The 16715-nt window shown below is 36.0% G+C and overlaps 1 protein-coding gene across 2 annotated transcripts in view; it reads left to right on the top strand.

The window, feature by feature from the left end:
* The window catches only part of SNTG1 (syntrophin gamma 1), a 338500-nt gene that overhangs the window by 224889 nt on the left and 96896 nt on the right, over positions 1–16715 (top strand). For both annotated transcript variants that reach the window (XM_051774281.1, XM_051774288.1), the window contains 2 exons: positions 2673–2803; positions 9112–9241. In XM_051774281.1, coding sequence (XP_051630241.1) covers positions 2673–2803; positions 9112–9241 — 261 coding nt within the window. The remainder of the gene's footprint in view (positions 1–2672; positions 2804–9111; positions 9242–16715) is intronic.

Below are 16715 nucleotides of genomic sequence, written 5' to 3' on the forward strand. Positions count from 1 at the left end.
CTTTGATGATCCTAGTGGGTCCCTTCCAACTCAGAAATTCTGTGATTCTGTGACTTACAACCATAGTCTGTTTCCTTATTAGTTATGCAGGCTAAATATAGGATTAACATTTCTGCTGCAGTCATATCTAGGCCTACAGTTTGTATCTGAACTTTTACTACATGTCAGCTTTTTCCCCAAGCTTAATCACAGGTGAAGAAAGGTTCCCAAAAGCAGACAGAAAACATTAAAAATTCAAGATATTGTTCAAAACAGCATCCTAGCTTAGTCTTTCTAGCCAATCATTTATTTATTTTTATTTAGTCTATGTTTTAAATAAGTGAACTGCTTATGAAAAGTCTGCCATTCAGCTAACATGATATTCATAGTGATATTTGGTTTCATATACATAAAATATATATGAACATATATGTAAAAGTAAAGTTCAAATTTGCAAAGCTTTAAAATTCCATAGATCTTACACAAAAGTCACACTCTAGAAAAATAGGTGTACTTAATTTTTGTAATATTTATTTTATAGACAACACCAGTAATAAAATATATAAAGTCTGAGATTACAAAAATTGTAAATTATGCAGGACTGGCAGGTACAATTTTATTGATATGCTGTCACTTGTTACCTAGGAGACTGACCTCCACCTTGCTACAACCTTCTTTAAGGTAGTTGTAGAGAGCAATAAGGTCCCCCCAGAACCTCCTTCTCTCCAGGTTAAACAACCACAGCTCCTTCAGCCAATCTTCATCAGACTTGTGCTCCAGACCCTTCACCAGCTCCATTGCCCTTCTCTGAACATACTCCAGCACCTCAATGTCTTTTTTGTAGTGAAAGACCAAAAACTGAACACAGTATTTGAGGTGTGGCCTCACCATTGCTGAGTACAGGGGAATGATCACTGCTGTAGTCCTGCTGGACACACTATTCCAGATCCAAGCCAGGATGGCATTGACTTTCTTAGCCACCTGGGCACACTGCTGACTCATGTTCAGACGGCTGTTGACCAACAACCCCAGGTCCTTTTCTGCTGGGCAGCTTTCCAGCCACTCTTCCCCCAGCCTGTAGCGCTACCTGCGGTGGTTGTGACCCAACTGCAGACCTGGCACTTCACCTCGTTGAACCTCATGCCATTGGCCTTGGTCCAGATCCCTTTGCAGAACATTCCTGCTCTCCAGAAGATTGACAATCCTGTCCAATTTTCTGCAAACTGACTGAAAGTGCACTCAATCCCCTCTTCCAGATCACTGATAAAAATGTTAAACAGAACTAGCCCAAATACTAAGCACTGGGGAACACCACTCGTGACTGGCCATCAACTGGATTTATCATCACTACTCTCTGGGCCCAGCCATCTATCCAGTTTTTTACCCGGCAAACTCTGCACCCATCCAAGCCATGAGCAACCAGTTTCTTCAGCAGAATGCTGTGGGAGACAGTGCCAAAAGCTTTACTAAAATCCAATTTGACGGCCATCCACTTGGCAGGTCACTTGGTCGTAAAAGGAGGTCAGGTCGATCAAGCAGGACCTACCTTTTATAAACTCATGATGTCTGGACCTGATCCCCTGATTGTCTTGCATCTGTCATGTGATGGCTCACGAGATGATCCGCTCCATGACCTTTCCTGTAACCAAAGTCAGACTGACAGGCCTGTAGTTCCCTAGACTCGGCTCCTGACCCTTCTTGTAGATCAGCATCACATTTGCCAACCCCCAGTCAGCCGGGACCTCTCTGGTTAGCCAGGACTGCTGGTAAATGATGGAAAATGACTCAATGAGTACCTATACCAGCTCCACTGTGATCCCCATCCCTGCCTTCCAGCTCAGGGATTTGGTAGCAGGCGAATGACTGGTCTTACTATTAAAGACTGTGGTAAAAAAGGCATCAAATACCTCAGCCTTTTCCTAATCCTTTGTAACTATGAGAAGACACTTTGAAGAATCATACTTTTCCAAAACAATAACATCAATAGTGTTATTTTATGAAGCATTTTATAAAGAGGGTTTGTATTTTTAAAAATAGATGTTGATAATTTCACTTTTTATAGGCATTTCTCATGCAAATCCCTACTCTGTAAAAATACTTGTGAAATTAGACTGTAGGTATTTAAACACTCATTCTTTGTAGATACGTTCATAGATGTGATAACGTTCAGTTTTTATATAAGCAATGTCTTGTGTAAGTAGATAAAATTAAAATATTAATTGCAAGCTTGTAGCTCTGACAATTTTGACAATTTTCATCTCATGTTAAATTCCATTTACAATTACCAGGTTTTGAGGTGATGTCATATGTGTACAGGGCCGTGGGGAACAACTGAATTATGGTTGTATGGTGAATAATTTAGAGATCCCCTTTATTTAGGGTGCAGATATAAAACTACTATCTAATGATGGGTTACTTGGTAAATAACCAGTCATTTCAAAAAAAGGATACAGTCTGTTTTCCTCAGGTTTTTAGAATACTTTTTCTCACACTTCCTGTAAGCATGTTATTGTTGAGGTTTATATAGATTTCTTTTTATTTAGGAGAAAAAGTTCTGCCACCAAGTGATTTGGAAAAAGTGGAACAATGCCAAATGAAATATAATGTCTTTGAAGTCTATCTCTTTTTTTCCAAATCTACTGAGTATTTATAATGAAGTCCAAAACTGAGAAGGACTTTTCAATGTTTTTCAGGATACATTATCGTGTTCCTCGTGGCCAGCATCCCCAGGACTTAGGTGGGAAAAAAGGTGGTGTGATCTTCGATTAATTCCACTTCTACATTCACGATTTTCCCAGTACCTTCCGGGATCAGATTTGTGCAGGTAAATAAGTTCAGAAGGTTGGAACTAGACTTCTTGGTTGACAGATACATGCATCAGGGAGTTGTCCTGTTAGAGAAATGCCATTATTAGTTCCACTGCAGCTGCTAGAGACACGAAACATAGGAACTTTCATAAAGGTCTGTCAAGGTCCACCTTGGCTAATCTTCTGCTCTGATGTCAGCTGGGACCAAGTATATGGGGAGATGTATGGTCGTCCTACTTGCACCTAATGGTCAGCACCTTTCAGAGTTTGAGATTGCACATAGTTCATCATATTTAATAACTGCTAATGTACCTGTCCTCAAAAGCTTCTTTCTAATCTGCTTTTCTTTGTGTCTTTGATTTTTGCAATGCACTATGTCATTGAGCTCTACAATGTAATTATGTTTCTAAAATCTACTTCCTTCTGTTTGTGTTACATATCTCATCTGATTACTATATTGGGTGAAATAATCTTGTTTGGGGGCAGCGAGGGTTGGCTGCCCCATAGGGAAGATGAGCCAGGAGAGAGTACAGCAGTGAGGCTGGATGTGGCATTGTCCATGCAGACAAGGACCCCAACCCACTGCCCCCACTGGAGGAACAAAGGCTTAGGGATGGTCTTCAGAGGAGTCCATCATGGTCAAGTGGGGCTCAGGTCAGGCTGGGAAGTCAGACTACAGATTAGGTCCAAATCAGTGGGATACATGTCCAGGCACAGGAATAGCTGGAGCCATACTCAGACAAGGACCACAAACAAGAGCCTGAGAAGATAAGCAGCTCCCAAGTGTAGGGGTGGACAGGCCTCCCACTCAAGCTCTTCCACAGCAGCTTGATCCCACATCCCACGGTCTCACCATGGCACAGCTGGCCTCATGCACAGGCCACCAGTCTGCTGTGGGGGGCAAGAGGGTGGACTGTGGGCCCTGACCCTTGTATTGAGGGAAATACGAAATATCTTGATTTATGTTTTTATAACTTCATCTGACTGTCTTCTGTTTTCCAACCTAAAGGATCACAGCTGTTATCTCCTTTTGGGAAACTCTTCTGTAGCTCTAACTATCTCTGTTTTTCTCTGTTTCTTTCATCATTCTAATATATCACCTAAATGGCAAGGTGATCAGGACTGCAAGGAGGACACCCCCTGATTTACGTTAAGGCATAATGATGTTCTATATTTTTTTGTCAGTTCTTATCTCACACTTTGTAATAACCTATTACTTTGTAACTGTCACTGAGCACTAAGGTGATGGTATTTAGATAAATGTTTGTAGTAGCTCTTGTATTCTCTCCTTCATTTTTATAGCTACAGTAGGGGTTTTTTTTCTTTCCATATAGCTAAAGTTATTTTTTCCTATATGTTGTATTTTGCATGTGTTAACATTTAATTTCGTTGCCATTCTCTCTTACAATCACTGGAAAAGCTGTCCAAAGCTCATAGTTAGGTTTAAATTAATGGCATCGTCGTGGTGGGTTGACCGTGGCTGGATACCAAGTGTCAATTAAGCTTCTCTATCACTGCCCTCCTCAGCAGAATGAGGGGTGGAGAAGACAAGATGGAAAAAAACCTCATGAGTCATTTGCCATTTAATAAAGCAAAGGTCACATTTGGAAGCAAAGAAAGCAAAACGTTTATTCTCTGCTTCCCATTAGCAGGTGATGTTCAGCCAGTTCCTGGGAAGTAGGGCTTTGGTACTTGTAGCGGTTGCTCTGGAAGACAAGTGTCGTAATTAAAGAATACCCTTACTCCTCTTCCTTTCTTGTAGCTTTCATTGCTGAGCAGATGTCATATGTTATGATATATCCCTTTGGTCAGTTTGGGTCAGCTGTCCTGGCTATTTTCCCTCCCACAACCTTGTATCCCCAGCCTACTGATGAGGAGGGAATGTTGGAGAGACAGTGCTAATACCATGAGAACACTGCTCAACAGTAGCCAACACACTGATGTGTAATCAATACCTTTCTAGTTGCCAATACAAAGCACAGTACTATGAGGGCTGCTGTGAGGAAGATTAAATTTATCTCCGTCAGACGCAATACAGTCCTATAGACTTACAATTTTTCATTGTTTAATTTAGTATTATCCTAGTAAATCAGGAGAAATTAGGAAGGAAGACAACCAATATTCTGGAATGATTACTGTTTTACAAGTATAATGCAATGAAATAGAAATGAAAGTAGCTACAAAATCCAATAAGGCAAATGTATAAATAAGATCATGTTTGTTAAAAGTTTTAAATACCTTGATATTTTATGAATTCATTTGTCATCTGTATTTATAAGAATGAGGTTCTCATACTGAAATATTCTGTGAGCTCCAGTGCTAAGTCATTAACTGGAGGGCAGCTGTGTACAGGTGCAGGGCATGTATCTCTGTAACTTCTTTTTCTAATCAATCAGAAATAACAACTCTTAAGATTAGCACGAAGGATTTATCATTTGTGGCTCTGAGGTCTTACTAATTGAAATAAACTGTCTTTTCTGTATAGTCTTCATGTCTACCATCTTGGATATGTGAGTCTGGGAAGAATAATGTGTTATGCTGTATCCTGATGGCACATCAGGCATCAGCAGTTTCAATTTTCCTGTTCCTCCATTCAAACATGTAAAATTACAAAATTAATGCAGAAAAGTTATGTTAATTTTTCTGCAAAGGCTGTTTTGTGAAAAACCTTCCCAGTATCTTTTCTCTGTTGTTATGCTCACCCTTCCAGTGTTTCTATGGATCCTACAGTCAACTGTCACCACCTACCAACAGGAGTGGATTTATGAGCCCCCCTAGAAACTGTGTAAAGAGAAGCCTTCAACATCTGTTTGGGGTTTGTGTGGGGTTAATTTTAGTGTTTCTTATCACAACCTGCTTCCTTCTCATGGATACTCAATAAACACTTGAAAGTTGCACAAAAGCCTCTCACCACGTCATTTCTAAGGGCTTTGTTTCTTAGAATTACACTGCTTAGGTCTGACAGCCATTTTTCCTATTCACAGAGCTGAAATTAAAGCAGGTTAGACAGTATATGTTTCACCAGTAGATCCTTGTGAAGCTAAAAACAGCCTGCAGCTTTTGACTGGTAAAAGCAGAATCATATTTACTTGTCTGCATGCTCCTTGTTCTATTGAGGAACAATGGCTGGCCCAGGGAGTCAAGGTGTAAACCAAAAGCTACAATGGCTTATTGGCTGAACTGAAATGGAACAGAATATAGTCATCACAGAGGAAGCACGGTTTTTATTAAATTCTGTGAAAGCCTTCAGCTCGGTGTTTAACAATGAAACATAAAGGGCCCAAAATCATAATAGTCAAATCTGAGATCCATTCTACTGTATACTTCAGATAAGATATTGAATTGAATAGAATTACTCACATGGAAAATTAGCACATATTCAGCTGTTCATAGATGAAAGGTTTTAAAATTCAGTCTTCTGCATCAATAAAACACAAGCTTAAAGTGCACATAATAGAACTTGTACATCGCAGAGAAAGTTTCTTAAGTAGTAATGATATTCCTGAAATTTAAATTTCTAGAAAATAAATTTAAAAGTGTATTAATACAAAACATTATACCTGAACTCATACTTAAACCTTGAATAACTACTCTGATAATTTTCTCCTTCTGTCTTTCTATGCTGTCTAACGAACGTTAGGAAGTAAGAGTACTTAAACAAAAATGCAGGATAATTATGAGAGAGGTAGTACATTTTTCTTAAAGCATAGAACCAACACTGTATTTTGCTAGCAACACAGTTTACAAGACTGTTTTAAATTACTGTAAACATTTTTAAATGTTACTACCTCTCAGAATTGGTTATAAGAGAAAGGTAATACTTTTTAAAAGATGCTGCTGTAAACAGTGACATTAAAGTAAGGATATTGACAATAATATAAGGAAGCAACATGAACTGGAAGCTAATTCATTACATATTTCGTAGTTAGTATTTACAAAGCTGTTTTCACTATGTAAGGCTTTTTATATTTCAGAGTTTGAAAAGGCTGGCATGAAAATGTACCATTATCACATATAATATTGAACCTCATAATCATATTCTAGCTTTTCCAGTGGGATGCTTGAGACACGTGAATTCTGGAGGGTATTCATACAAAATTCTAAAAGACATTCAGGTTAAAAATTGGAAAGCTTATTCATTTCAAATATAACTTTTGAGTTCCAGAAGGCACAGAACCTGAAATGTGTAAAAATTTGGGAAAGTTGAAAAAGTCTTCATCTGATCTCCACTTTTTTGTGTGTGTGTGTACGTATTATAAAGTGATTAATCTACTGTTTGTTCCATTTAGTACAAAACATATTTAATACAGTATATTTTCAGGTTTGCATGCATGGTATTATGGACTTGGGCTGGTAGAGTCATTCAAAATATACTATTGCAATAATTTAAGGCTAAGGATATCTACTCCCAAGACCCTTTCAGAAGTAATTTATTAGGTAACCATGTATCCTACTGTCTGTGCTTATTGATTCTTGGGTAAGAATATTGTGGATTAGTGGTTTTATATCTGCACAGATCAAATTCCTAGCAACAGTAGGAACAGACTGATGCCTTGAATGCATCAGATTCAGTGTCTGTAGTGTAAAGGAAATTTGTGCATCAGGACTGAATCTGGAACATACTGGCTTTTCTGTGCTTGTGTTCGTGTCACACATTAATAGACTCCTTGGATTTCTGCTTTGATTTACAATACACTGAGAACAAGGTGAGTCCTGAAAGTAATGCTACTTTTCATGAATGAGATGATCAACAATTTTGTGCATCATGCTATGTTCTTCATGTAAGGATTTAGAAATTTATTCTGGAAAAAATAAATATCTATATTTCTAGCTAATTAAAATAAAGCATAGAATAAATAAATGATAGCAACATTACTTGAAGGTTCTTTAAATAAATCTTCCTCAAAACTTTACCAGTATATTTGGGAATTTAAACAAAAGTCACTACTTGTGTGAAAAGACAACTAAACTGATAAGTTAGCTGATTCCTGCGTGATTGTGTTAGGATTTATCAGCCTTATACCCCTATAAAAGCTGGTTCTCATGGTGGGACTCTCAAAGCAAAGGCATGCTCTAGTTCATTTTTATTGCTTCTCCTGACTGAAGAAAGAGCCTGTACTTGACACGGATGCAGCAAAGACCATTATGGTAGAGACAGATATTAGCCTCACATTCTATACTACTAGGATAAAATTTCAAGAGGTAAAAAACTCCAAACAAACAACTTTGATATGTCTTCAGATGTCAGAAACTTTCATCAGTGACACTCAGTTTTACCTTGAAGATAACACATCCTTTGCTTGAGCCATTCTCAAAGAATATGAATGATGTACTTAAACCATGAATTGATCATCAACACTTGGGTTTGTTACAGAATGTCAGCAGTGGAATTTGGTATTCTCTGTATGTTTAGTAATCTCTTTTTGTGGGATATGGATTAATATTGAGGTTTTTTTTGGTTCTGAAGCCAGAGGCCTGTGAACCTTCCAAGGGCTTTTAGCCAAGAAGGCTATTTACTGAAGAAATTGGGTCTGCTACTGCTTTAGCATCTGAAAAATTTCTCTTGTTCTGTAATTGCTCAGTGCCTGGCAGTGGAAAGTCAGTGTATAAAACAGGACAGGTATTGTATAAGTGCCCAGATTGGTGCTGGGTTAGAGGCACCCAGGTGTACACTGCTTTTGTCATTAGATGTCTCTTGACATTCCAGTGTGTTTTGGTAATGATCCTTGATTCAGAAATGCAACTGGAAAAATCATTAATGCTACCTGATCAACTTTGAGTTTTCCAACCTCTCAATCAGTAGTTTAGAAGAGGATCAAAATTCTGTAAACGAGAGCAGCCAACAAGGGATGTCCAGACAGGAATCTTACTGTCTTTAAAGCATGTATTAGAAAAATGAAACAAAGATGTTGAGACAAATGTATTGGCATCCACTGATATTCACAAATGGTGTCTACAATTTCCAATGCACACTTTTCTTCTTTTTGATCTACTGTATTAAAGTATTAAGTATTTGGTATGCATCAGATTTTTCGCTTGTTTAGCTTCTGAAGTCATACAGTCTATTGGTCAAAGTTCTGTGGAGTTAGTCTCTGGAATTTTTTTATAGCCTTATGGAAGCTTAATATAGTCAGAATTGACCTTTTAGCATGATCTTTTTAATATGTCAGGTATTTTTAAAACAGGAAAAACAGCATTATATCAGTGTTCAGTGGCCGACCTTCGTTGTAGTTGAAAGAAAAGCATTTCTACAAGTATTGTTAGGATGATATGCTAGAACAGATGAAATTTTCTTCTGACCTGATCTGTTATGATATGTCTATAGGCAAAATGCATTCCAAGTAATTGCTGTGGATGGGGTTTGCAGTGGAATAATTCAGTGTCTCTCCGCTGAAGACTCTATTGACTGGCTACAAGCAATAGCAAGTAACATTTCCAACCTCACAAAGCACAATGTAAGTATGGATCCAAGTAAGCCACAAGGTTTCCAATCATATTTGATTATTACTGTCATAAAAGCCTAATGGGTTCACATACAGAATTATCTACATATAAACAATGCTTGAGGCTGTCTGAGAGAAGTCAACTCAAGTTTGTCATCAAATCAGAGAGAAATCATTGTGAGAAATCATTGAATGGGAAAATATTCTTCCCTACGGTCACATAGTTCACTCCACTGCTATCAGAGTTATTCACTTCTTAGCAATACCATCTAGGATTAGAAACAAAGACCAGACATACAGGAGGAAGCCAGGTGTGACGGGTGAACACATATAAAGGAAAAAATTCTGTACCTTTTTCATAGTTTGAGAAATCAAATCTATATAAAGACCGGTATAACAGATCTGAATTAGATTTTATGTGTGTTTAGATATCATTTAACATAAGGAGAATGGCAAGGCGCTTCTGTGATATAGATACAGATATTCATTATCAGCAATGATTAAATGCATTTAAGCTTTATGCACTGTGCTTTATGATCTGACCTTGTGGGATAGATGTCTCTTTTTGTTGAAGCAGGAAGAGTGTTATGCAAAAGTTTTGCCAAACTACTATTAAGACTGGTTGAAAGATTGTCTGGACCTTCCTGGGAGGTATTTTGCATTTGATAGTGAACATGTAGTTTTCCCTGTAGAAGTCTGTATACCTTTAGAGTTTTTCCTTAAAAAGTACAGAACACATGGTTAACTCCATTATTTTGAATTGAGTTATACAAGGAAGCCCTTGAGGATTTAATTTATATTCTCTCAGATTTTCTTAAATCTGCTTTGGCTCCCCAAATCTGTCTCTGAATTTGCTTTTGTTTCAAATACAGGGAACATATTGAAGGAAGTTGTATTTCTTGGAGATTTATAATCAAGATGCAAAACTATGTTCCATCTGGCAGCAATATGTAAAAGTCATTGTATTATGAAAACGTGACAGACATGAATTCATCCACCATCTGCAAGCTTCCATGCAGAACCAGCGAACTTTGTGGCTATTTATTCATCCTTAAAATGCTGTTGCTATATAGAGCCTTTCTTGTCTTACTCGGTATCCTGAAAATTGAGGCAGCTGGGTTTTTTTCTCTTGCCATCTTTGGTTCAGTGTAGTCTATTAATAGTTCTTGCTGCCTAAATCAGTATACTTTTTTGCTTATAACAATAGAGAGAGGCACCTAAATTTTATCTGATAACACTTTGATAAGACTATAATTATGGTTGCTTTCAACATTTATGTTTGCAAACTTGAATTTTGGTATTGCAATGTTATTACATGGTTTGCTTTCTGAGTAACACTTACAATTCTACACTAGTTTCCATAAAATACAGAAAGAATTTATCTAATGTTTTTAAGAGGGAAATAGTAAATTATGCAACTATTATACCAATCTCTGTACTTACTTTGTCACAAAAATATCCTGTAAAGTAACTGTGAGTGTTAGAGCTTATGATAATTATCCATGAATCTACTTTTAAAACTGTGCTACTTGTTCATAGCCCTTATGAATTTATAGAAACCAATGAGACTCTCTTTCCTGTAATATACTTTTAAATTGTCAGTTGCCAGAAAAAAAATAGTTATTTGAGAACATAAGTGATAAGTGAATATAAGAAACGTTATGAACACAGAGGAGAAAAAATTAAACTGTTGCTCAGAACGATGATTAGATGAGATTAGAGGTCCCTATATTTTCTTTCTTTACAAATGGTTATTGACATATACATACTGTTGATAGCATTTTTTCCTCTGAGAGAGGCATTTACTCACATTCTTCCTTATTGTGGCATCCGGCACCAAAGAAACAAAGAAGGTAAAGGAATGTATTTGAATTTTTGGACAAGTTGACTGAGTTTTAGTATCAAATACCTTCTTATTTCTATCCAGGGATTACAGAAAATAATTTGTTTCATTTAAATACTGTGTAGCTCATAAAAGTGTTAACTAGCATTCTCTTTCTCACATCTAGTTTTTGAAAAAGAAGGAAGCAGAAAGAAAGCAGGAAATAGTCTATAAAAACTACATCATTTCTGAAAGCATTTCCTTTACTAATGTGTCAAGTTTGGGCTCTGTAGATTTTGGTGGGATTTCACTTGCTAACTTTACATGTCTTAAAGCAGAACATCTTGAGTGATTCTTATGATTTATTTTTGACATCTATTTTATAATGAAATTAATTCCCTCAGGACAGGACTGTCTTTCCTTTGACTGGTAAGGGACTCTAGGGTGGTGAGTTCATACTTGGTACCTAGGGAGATATGTATAGTCTGTCACTGTTTTCTTTGAGGGGCCAAAGCAAGTTTCTCTGAATAAATCTGATAAAGAAATGCCTGGATATTTTTGACAAAAAAAAAAAATAAAAAGCATACTAGTCTTAGTCAGAAAATCTGAATTATTTTACTTTTTCACACACAAGATGGCTGAAAAAATACCTGATGGTTCCAACCCTGAAAGTGAAAAAAAGTGAAAGTGTGTGTGTGTTACATGCCCTATGCTCTGTGAAATGTGGGTCCCTAGCTCCCCAACACCATGTTTGAGCCTATAGTCCAATTAAATTTTTGTAAGAATAATGTCAAAACCTCTTCTTTTATGATCTAATATGTCCACACCTGACACTAAGGTGATGCAACTCAGCTGCAGTATTGTCAGCATAGCCAGTATCTACCAGAGAGCAAAATGATAACAAAAATGCTGGAGTAGATGCAAAATCAAAATGCCTTGACATTATTATTGTATTTGAAAGGCAGTGTTGCTAACTGAATGGAGGCTGGAAGATGGTGTCTGCAAGCAAACCCCTTTTATACTGCAGTGGTTAGACTACATTGTACAATATGACATAAAACTCATATCATTATGCAACAAAATATTACAAATTTAATGCAAACATATAGAAAATTATATTCTGGCTATTCAGAATAGATTAGAAAAATCAGTATGCCAGCTGATGTAGTTCATTTCAAATTTCCATCAAAAGACAGACTTCAGTTATGAACTCTTTCTTTGTATTCAGGAGATTAGAACTAGTGTCCTCCAGTGTTTTAAAAATACTGAAAATAATACTGCTAATTTCAATTTCTTTAGCTTCCAAGAAACACTCTCTCATATGAGATAAAACACATCCCTTTAAAATTACAAAAGATGACTTGACTTGTATATTGACCAAAATGCATGCTATATACATGCACTGTTGGAAGTGACTTAATATTGCACTGTAATTGATGATGTGATGAATCCATAGAGACTATTCATTTCCAAAGATGGGTGCCTCTCCAACTCAAGTTACTTGAGTTGCATCTGTGTTAAAATTTTACCAGTTTTATCAATAGCCTCAAAACCCAGAACAGTTATATTAAACCCCTAAGTTTTGGGTAAGCAACTCTGATACTGGAGATGATGTTCTGAAATCTGAATAGGTTAAATTGAACCTGTGCTTGGGAACTCTGATTCCTGTATTAACTGATGAGGCTCTACATCTTTTTGTTGCAGTGCAAAGACAACTGAAAAGGGAACAAGCTGCTGCTTCTCCCTTTTCTTGCTAATGCTCCAAGCAGAAATTTTCAGTCAGCTGTTCAATTCAGCAATGAATTATTTGCCTTTCCATGAACTTTTAAACTCTATTAGTTTCTGTGGTAATTGATACTGAGTTCTATTTTTTATCATCTATTTTGTTAAAGAGTTGTAGGATGACAGTATCCAAAAGGTCATGTAGCTTTTAAAGAAATTACACTCTGGAAGAGTTTAAGAAAATATTCCAAAATCATGTGTTCTGTAAAGAACCACCAGCTGCCAATGCATCCCTAATTTATGTGCTGCAATTTTTAAAGGCACTTAATGCAAAATTTTTAGTACAGCAGAAGTCAGAATTTTTAGGTCTTTGTAACAAAAGATTAATAAAAAAAAACCCCAAACCCCATTTGAGCTAGCATATTCTAGCTCATAGCTTTATACACTCTTTGAGGATTTATCCTTTGTCACTCTTGCCCATTGCTTTGTCTGTGGCAGGTTTTTCTACAGTGAGAGCAATGATACTTTTTTTCCCTCTCCCCTTCCATCATTTGTGTGGAAAACACTGCAACAGTTTTACATTTATGCTTCCTACCTTGAAGCTAGCACTTGACAGCAGAGAAATAACATGAACTTCATCAAACAGGAATGACAGACAGCTGAGATAAAATTGCTAAGCAGGAGGTGGCAAAAAGTTTTAAGATTATCTAAAGAATGCTCATAAGACCTTGCAAGATACAGTTCACAGTAACTTCACTTTATCCCATCATGGTACATTTTTCTGGGTAAAATAACATGTATCTGTCAAATTAATGAGGCATATATTGGTGGTAGAAGCATAGCAAAAGCATGAAAGCAGTAGGATTAAGAGGTCTTCAATGAAGTATTGGCACAGTGTAGGTGTTTTTCAGAACATAAGCCTTTGTTTTGAACAAAGTTTAAAAGTTCAGTTGAAATCATGGCTTTAATCATATGCTTAAAATGTAACCCCTAATGAAAGATACTGCTACTAAGAGGACAAATATATTTGTCTTTATTTTCCCTAGAGAAAAGAAAACAATAATACCTTCTCTTTAAAATGCTGAAGTTTGGGTACAGGAATTGTCACTAGGTAGAAGGAGAAACAAAGAGTACAAAACAGGAGAAAAAAACCAATTAGAATAATATGATCTGTTCCACTTGTAGAAAGAATAAAATATCACAGGACTACATTCAGTGTTAGTAAAGTTATTGAAATAAATAGTAGTCTATGTCTCATTTTTCTGGTGGATGCTACCACCAGTAAGAACATACTAGGGAATATTGGATTACATAAATGTCACTCATATGAAGTTAACAGATTTCACATTTTAATTTTGTAGTTAAAATAAAATGGCAAAACATCAGAATGCTCTAATGTTAGTAATTTTGGAGTTCTCAGAGATTATATATATACTTTTAGATGCCCTATGATCTGTGTATTACAATAATATTTAACTCTTGCTGGTTACTCAGCTATGAATATTTGGAGCAAATGCAAAAATGTCATTATTACTATTGAACCTCTTATAGTAGTATATTTTGTAGTAGTGGAAAAGTCAAGTACTGTCTGTAATTTAGAAGTTGAAAGCATTATAAAATGAAGACTAAGCAGAGATTTATAAGTCTACAAAGTATTCCTAATAGAATATTTTATATACATTATTTAATTTCCCCAAGACACAAATACTCAGATAAATTGGACATTATTATATAAATGTACATTCAACACTTTTTTTTAAGCAATATTAGCCATTCAGGTGTTCACAGAGCTCTGGCACTTTAATTTTTTGTTCTGCATTCCATTCTCTACCTCATAAAGGGAAGATTATACAAGTAGTTATTCCAGTACTGATATTTAGATCTCTCTAGGAACGTTTAAAATGCAGACGTGGATACACTTGTAATATACTGCTGCATTTTTTTGTCATATATGATTCTCTTAGGGCATGTAGATGTAAATGCATAAATGAAGTCAGTGTAACATCAGAATTGCATAACTTAAATGTCTCAGATTTTTCCTCACTTTTATTTTTTTAAATGTAGGCTGTTATCAGCTGCATATTTAAAAACATATCTGTTTCTATGTCACTTTTATCAAGTGTTATATATGGCCTTGTCTCATATTTACTTACACTTTTGGAAATTTGAGACTTCTTATTTTACAAACTTTTTGCTTGTACCTTGTTTAAAGAATTGTGGATAATTTTGTATCCTCTTGAGTGTGCTGATTTAACTGCAAAGAAAGTTAAGTATTGCCAAATTGTATTGCTATTGCTCTGGTGTGTTTCATCTGCACTTTTATAATGTACCTGAGTTTAGATGACAATGCAGCAGGCCAGAAGAGCAGTGCAAGAAAAGATTTCTTTGAGAAATATTTATTCAAGAATATTTATTCCAGAATAGTCACCTTATCTGGGAAATTTGTAGCAAGAAACTTCTGTCTTCATACGTGGACTATTTGCTATGACACATTCTGATTATGGTGACAACATTCATTATAAAGACATGCAGTCTTCCAGTTTTGCTTTGGAATGCACTGTATAAACTTAAAGTAGCCATGATAGGTTTTCAAGTGAAATTAAATTTTCTTTCTCTGTTTCTCCCAAATTTTACATCTATTCATGCTATCTTTAAAAATATCTTTACTGCTTTGCTGTATGTAAGTACAAAACTCTTGCAGCTGTCAATAATATCTCATAAAATATTAACATCTGTATTAGCATTATATATAACTCTAAAATACAGTTTAAGAGAAACAACGTCCTTAGAAACAATAAAATCAAAAGCCCTTCTCTTTAAATTTACCTTTTTAATGTAAGCCTTTAAAAAAAATCAATGTTCTTGAAGAGAGAATATTTCCACCATTTTATATATGATGCTCTCGCACAGAATCCCTGCACTTCAATTCACCCGATTCTGTATGGAGTCAAAATAATTTGTAGCCTTGAAGTAGTATTTAAATAAAAGAAAACATCAATATTAAATATGTTCTTTAATCTATGCAGGATTTATATTAAGCTCTGAGACTCTTTCTCTCATTCCATTATTATTGAAGGCTTAATTAAGACATTATAGTAAAGACTATAATCTGTTTAGTTACAAGACACTTTGGACTAATGAGATACTTGCTCTAAACATTCCACCCTGGGGAAAGGTAGCAAGGAACCTGCCATTTAGAATAGGTAAAAAAGCCTCTTGGTTGATTTTAAGTGGCAAAGGAATGACAACAGGAATAAAGGAAGTAAGAGCAGTCTAACTGGGAATGCAGGTCAGCGATTTGGGGTTTTGCAGAGAGGCAACACGTGGAAGAAGAAAGGATTCATTATAAGTCACCTTTTTGTGCCAAAATGCTTAGCTACCTTTTTGTTGTGGTTAGAGACTTCCAGCTACTGTAACCTAGTTTTTGTTGTGCAGTAAACTGTTCAATATTCCACAATTGGTTTATTTTCAGTGAGAGTGTGTTAAAACCAGCTGTTGAATCACAAACTGTTGTTGATAAGATAGCAACTGGGAAGTGGGAAGCCAGGCAAGAATAACCTTTCTTTTTGTATCCTTTCTCTTCGCTTTCTTAAAATAACGCAACAAACACAAATATAATTATTTATATTCAAAGCAGCGTTGTCTTGTTTTGACATCCCTTTACTCTTACTCACTTTTAAAATATATTTTTAAAAGGTGGCTATGTCAAAAGTTTTGCTTTTCTTCCACAACCAGAGAATTAAAAGAAGAAAAGAATTAAAAGAAATGGAAATGCGCTCAAAAAGCCATAAAACACCTCAGGGTATACATTATTAGTAGCCTAATGTGTTGAAAGCACTTTTCCATTTGGTTGTCTTGCTTCATAAAGTGCCATAGACAGCAAGTGCACTCAAGTAGTGCACAGATTATATTTGCCTGAGGAAGAGAATGGAATCAGAGAAA

Source organism: Manacus candei, unplaced genomic scaffold, assembly GCF_025592945.1.
Source record: "Manacus candei isolate 608988 ecotype Guabito, Panama unplaced genomic scaffold, ASM2559294v1 h1tg000008l, whole genome shotgun sequence".
Classification (NCBI taxonomy): Eukaryota; Metazoa; Chordata; class Aves; order Passeriformes; family Pipridae; genus Manacus; species Manacus candei.